Below are 4,969 nucleotides of genomic sequence, written 5' to 3' on the forward strand. Positions count from 1 at the left end.
TAGTTGTCGCCATGCTGTCTTGTATGAGAGGAATTAGACATGCTCTATGAGACCCAGCGGGTACAACTGACACCAACGGGAATAAAGTGAAGGACGGCACACGCATCCATTAGCAGACAAAGCGAGGTAGGGGGCGAGGGAGGAGGGGGGCGTCCGTGAGGGTCTGCTCGTGCGCAGCTGCGGCGGCGGAGCCAATCACCGCGCGCAGCCCGTCCTCGCGCGAGTGTACAGTCGTACAGCCGTGACGTCGGCGGTTGCCATGGAGAGGCCCGCTCAGTCGCGACCGCGAGCTGGCGCCAGGGGCCGCGGGGTCGGAGCGTGGCTTTGAAGCTGCTTCCGCTACCACCATGAGCGGCCGAAGTAGGGGTAGAAAGTCCTCCCGCGCCAAAAACCGGGGCAAAGGCCGAGGCAAAGCCCGAGTTCGCGCTGCTCCTGACGACGCCCCCCGCGACCCGGACCCAACACAGTGCCAGAGGCTCGGGGAGGAAACCCAGGCGGCACAGGTGCAGGCTGGCGCGGGTTGGGGTGGCCTGGAAACCGCTGCGCCCGCGCCGCCCCGTCGGCCCGGGGAGGAGGCTGCCTGCCGGCTCCCCCTGGATTGTGGCCTCGCGCTCCGCGCCCGAGCTGCGGGGGGTCGCGGGCAGGCTGCGACCAGGCCCGGCCTGGGGAAGGCCACATCCCTCTCGGAGCGCCTAGCGACAGACACGGTCTTCGTGGGAACCGTGGGAACCGTGGGAAGGCCAAAAAATGGCCCCCGCGTTGGAAATCGGCGTGGTGCTGCTGGGAAGAAGGCCTCAGAAACCTGTAGCGCAGCGGGGAGAGTACCTCAGGCCCTAGCTGGTGGGAAGCTGAAGAAAGGGGCCACTGGGGAGAGCGTCTCCGCCCCTGTGGGAGAAGAAACGAAGGTGGAGAAGGATGCAGGGTCAGGGCCCCTGGCGACAGATGGCAGCATGGATACGCTGGAGACCGTCCAGCTGAAGCTGGAGACCATGAACGCCCAGGCGGACAGGGCCTACCTTCGGCTCTCGCGCAAGTTCGGGCAGTTGCGACTGCATCACTTAGAGCGCAGGAACCTCCTCATCCAGAGTATCCCAGGTTTCTGGGGGCAGGCTTTTCAGAACCACCCCCAGCTCTCATCCTTTCTCAACAACCAAGATAAAGAGGTTCTCAGCTACTTGAATAGCCTGGAGGTGGAAGAGCTTGGCCTCGCGAGATTGGGCTACAAAATCAAGTTCTACTTCGGGCGCAACCCCTATTTCCAAAATAAGGTGCTCATCAAGGAATACGGGTGTGGGCCTTCGGGTCAGGTGGTGTCTCGTTCTACTCCAATCCAGTGGCTCCCGGGCCATGATCTCCAGTCGTTAAGCCAGGGCAACCCAGACAACAGCCGTAGCTTCTTTGGGTGGTTTTCAAACCACAGCTCCATTGAGTCTGACAAGATTGTGGAGATCATCAACGAGGAACTGTGGCCCAATCCCCTGCAGTACTACCTTATGAGTGAAGGGGCCCGTGCAGAGAAAGGAAAGGAGGGCAGGCAAGGTCCAGCAAGGCAGCCAGGGGAGACCCCTGAGCCTGGGGCAAACAAGTCCAACTGATCCTGCACTAGTCTCCCTACTACCTCCTGTTGGACCTGTGCCTAGCTAACCACGTGTGTTTGGCCGTCTGCCTTCTCTTCATGTTGGCCTCTGTGCACTGTATTCCCTTTGGACTTCAGTTACAAGAATATGGTATTTATGATCATGTTCTTTGGCCCCCTCGTGGCCTTGCTTTTTTCACATTAGTGTTACACGTTAAATGATCTCACCCCTACTGTTTATACGTTAAGCACACATGCTTCAAGTGTGTGCTGCCTTTGTCTACATTGCCTGGACCGTGTTCTTGGCTCTGGCCTTTCCCAGCTGTCTTTAACATGGACACTCATGAGTCATCCTCCACAAGGACCAGTGCATCCTCGAGCTCTGCTGCTCCAGGGCCAGTGACTTGCTGAGCTTTGTGTTCATGCTGGCCATGCGTGCCATCTGTGGCAAAGTCTTCTGTTGCCACTGCAGAATGAAGCTAGCACACATGGTATTGGCCATCAGCCAAAACTGATTGTTCCAAGGCCCTGGGGCCACCAGCCAAGGTTCCACCACCTACTGGATCTCTGGCTTTGCCTAGGGGCCTATGCTGCCCTGCTGAATATGTGGAATAGCACTTGACTGCTGGGCATGGATGAGGTTAAGGGTGAGAAGCATAATGCCATGTGTTCTATACCATTGTGCGTCTCTTCCTGCCTCTGGGTCCTTATGATGAACCTTCGTCAGGGTCAACACCGTACCCCATCACTGTCAGGCCACTGAGATTTGTCTAGGTTGCTATTGGCCCCACTTGGCTTCCCAGTCAATGAGGACCTCAAGAACTGCCTGTGGACCAAGGCCCCCTGCCAGTGCATGAGACACACACCTACCTTCCCCAGCCTTCTAGGAACCCTACTGCTTGCCAGACTGATGGGCGGGTATGTGACATGTGCTCACTGTCATCGTGCTGCGGCTCCAGGTGAGAGTGAGGACTGGACCCACATACAATCTAGGTACCTTTGTCAACTCTTCTCATCCCTTGCTAGCATATGACCAGAGTGCTATAGTGGGGTTGTGGGAAAAAGGGATTTTTGATCTATGGGCCTGTGTCTACTTTATCTCATACCTCTATACCTCCTTACTTGCCCTTCCGTCACTTCTCTTCCTTCTTCCCTCCCTTCCTTTCCTGTCCTCCTTTCTTACTCCTCTACTCCCTTCCTTCCTTCCTTTTTTGTTTCAATATTACTACAGCTCAGAAAGTGAAAACAACTGAAAAGCCAAGGTTGTCCGCATACAGCTAGTGAGAGAGCTAGGACTTGCTGTGCACACTCACACATTGGGCTGACAGAGGGCAGAGGAAACCAGAAGGCCAAGGTCTGTAGTCGGACCTTGGTCCCGACTCCTGGATGCACTCTATAATTCTGAAGTTGAAAATTCTTTTCATGGCTAACATGCTAGAATTATAAGTCCCAAGGCAGCAGTGTTGTGGACTTAGTGTTTACTCCTGTTCCAACTTTTTTGTGTGTGCCCCATAAGACCCAGTTGTCTCATATTGTTTCTTCCTCTGTGGTAGCCTCTGGCCATCTGGCCCTCGTTCCCCAGCTTTCTACCCTCAACAGTCCTTTGCTGTCTTTACTTCTACCTTCAGATACCCTTAGGAGTAGGCTTTCGTCTTGGGGCATGGGGTCAGGGTGGGCGGAATCTGTTCTGGATCACCAAGGCTCATTCCCAGTGGGTGTAAAAGCTGAGCTAGGCCCTTTTTCTCCTTCACACCCCTAAGGGTGACGCATTAAGACTGTAACTCCCATTCCTTGTGGGAGACCTTGTTCTGAGTTCCCCAGGGGCTGGGGAGGCCTTGACTCAAAATTGTATATAGGATGTGCCAGGCAAGGCAGTGGCAGCAAAAACAGAGTAGGAATGAACCTGATGTGGAGATGGGCCTGGAGAAGCAGATAGAAACGGGTGAAGAAACCTCAGGGAGAGTATGCCTATTTCTCAGTGATGGGGGGGACAGGGAAGGACCTTTTCCAGAGTGAGGAGAGAAGAGTTAAAGGGATCATGGGACAATTACAATGCCTAGATGTAGGTTTGCCCCAAGTTTTGTTCAGTCATTAACTCATCATTAGTGGATTTTATAAATCACAGAAACAAACCCAAAACAGAATAATGTTACTTTGGATGCTTTCTCTTTTCTAGGTGTGGCCTTGCGTATGTGGAAGATTGATGCTATATGCTGCTTATTTTTGCCATAAGTAAAATCTTACCACTAATGGGAATATGTAGCAGAGTAGGTCTGCTTTTTTTTTTTTTTTTTAATGTTTTTCTCTTTATTGTGGACATTTTCAGACATGCACAGAAGTGGAGAGGATGGTCCCTGGACCCTGAGTACCCATCACCTAGCTACATCAGTTATGATCAACCTGGTATCTTCCTCTCCCCACCTGTATTGTTGATGGAAAGTCCAACACTGTGCCAATTTAAACTTGACTACTTTGGGAGATCAGGACTGTCTTTTGGTGGTGATAGTGGTGGGGTGCACTATCATGATCACATCAGGTCTGCTTTTTGCTTTGAATGTTAACTGATGAAGTTCTAGAAATGGGCCTTAGAAGTGAAAGTCTTCAAGATTAACAGGGAGTACTCAAAAAGAGATGAAAATGTGCTCTCTTTCCCCTGCATCACAACAGGAGAGAGACTGTTGTGTTGTAAATCTTTCAAAGACTGATATAAGGTGCTTACTTGAGACCCTTCACCAGAATATCAGTCTTTTTTGCCTGTAAAAGATGGAGACTTGTGTGACTGTTAGAAATACCATCAGCTTGTCCTGGTCTCGTGATATAACTGTGGTCTTGAAAGTATAATTTGGTAATTGTTGCTGTGTTCTGTAAAAATAATCTCCCAAAAGTAATCAGTAACTGGTTGTCTTACTTGCTAATTTGACATCCTGGTAATAATGCAATTATTCCTTTGTTCCTAAGTATAAATAGTTGTAAGCCTGCATGCATTATGGAAAAATAAAAATCTGTATCTCTGTTATATTTTTTATTTTTAAAAAAGAGTTGTAAGGTTAAGCCAAAGCTGGGTAGTTGAGGGGTTGTGTACATTGGCCTCGAGTGATTCCTAGGTCTCAGGCCCTTGTGTGACTAGCTATATCACAATACACAAAATTCAGATTCCCAAGCCCTTAGCAGATAATGAGATTCTGTGGTTCTGGGAGGAAGCCAGGGAGTTCTTGTTCTTAACAAGTTTTCCAGGTGATTGTAGTGTAAATCCAGTGCTTCTCAAATTTTAGAGTACATCTGAATTGTGTGAGGAAACTATTAAAATATGAATTCTGATTCAGTAGTTCAGGGTGGAAACGGAGATGCTGCATTTCTTTTTTTTTATTTAATTTTTTTAGTGTTTTGTTCTTA

General features: G+C 50.5%; 1 protein-coding gene across 4 annotated transcripts; it reads left to right on the plus strand.

Moving 5' to 3' along the window:
- The first annotated feature begins 276 nt into the window (after positions 1–276).
- On the plus strand, positions 277–4,592 carry TSPYL5 (TSPY like 5). Of its 4 annotated transcripts, none has more exons than XM_030304096.1 (2): positions 277–2,569; positions 3,753–4,592. In XM_030304096.1, exon 1 carries the CDS (start codon positions 348–350, stop codon positions 1,593–1,595), a length of 1,248 nt encoding a protein of 415 aa, XP_030159956.1. In that variant the 5' UTR covers positions 277–347; the 3' UTR covers positions 1,596–2,569; positions 3,753–4,592. The 4 variants fall into 4 exon arrangements, with proteins under 4 accessions (XP_030159956.1, XP_030159957.1, XP_030159955.1 ...); XM_030304097.1 differs by having other exon boundaries at positions 3,903–4,592; XM_030304095.1 differs by having other exon boundaries at positions 277–2,535.
- Positions 4,593–4,969: the final 377 nt, after the last annotated feature.

This window comes from Lynx canadensis, chromosome F2 (assembly GCF_007474595.2).
Source record: "Lynx canadensis isolate LIC74 chromosome F2, mLynCan4.pri.v2, whole genome shotgun sequence".
Taxonomy (NCBI): domain Eukaryota; kingdom Metazoa; phylum Chordata; class Mammalia; order Carnivora; family Felidae; genus Lynx; species Lynx canadensis.

Excerpts from the sequence above, each read along its gene's own strand:
- TSPYL5 (XM_030304096.1), top strand. The coding sequence starts at position 348 with ATGAGCGGCCGAAGTAGGGGTAGAAAGTCCTCCCGCGCCAAAAACCGG.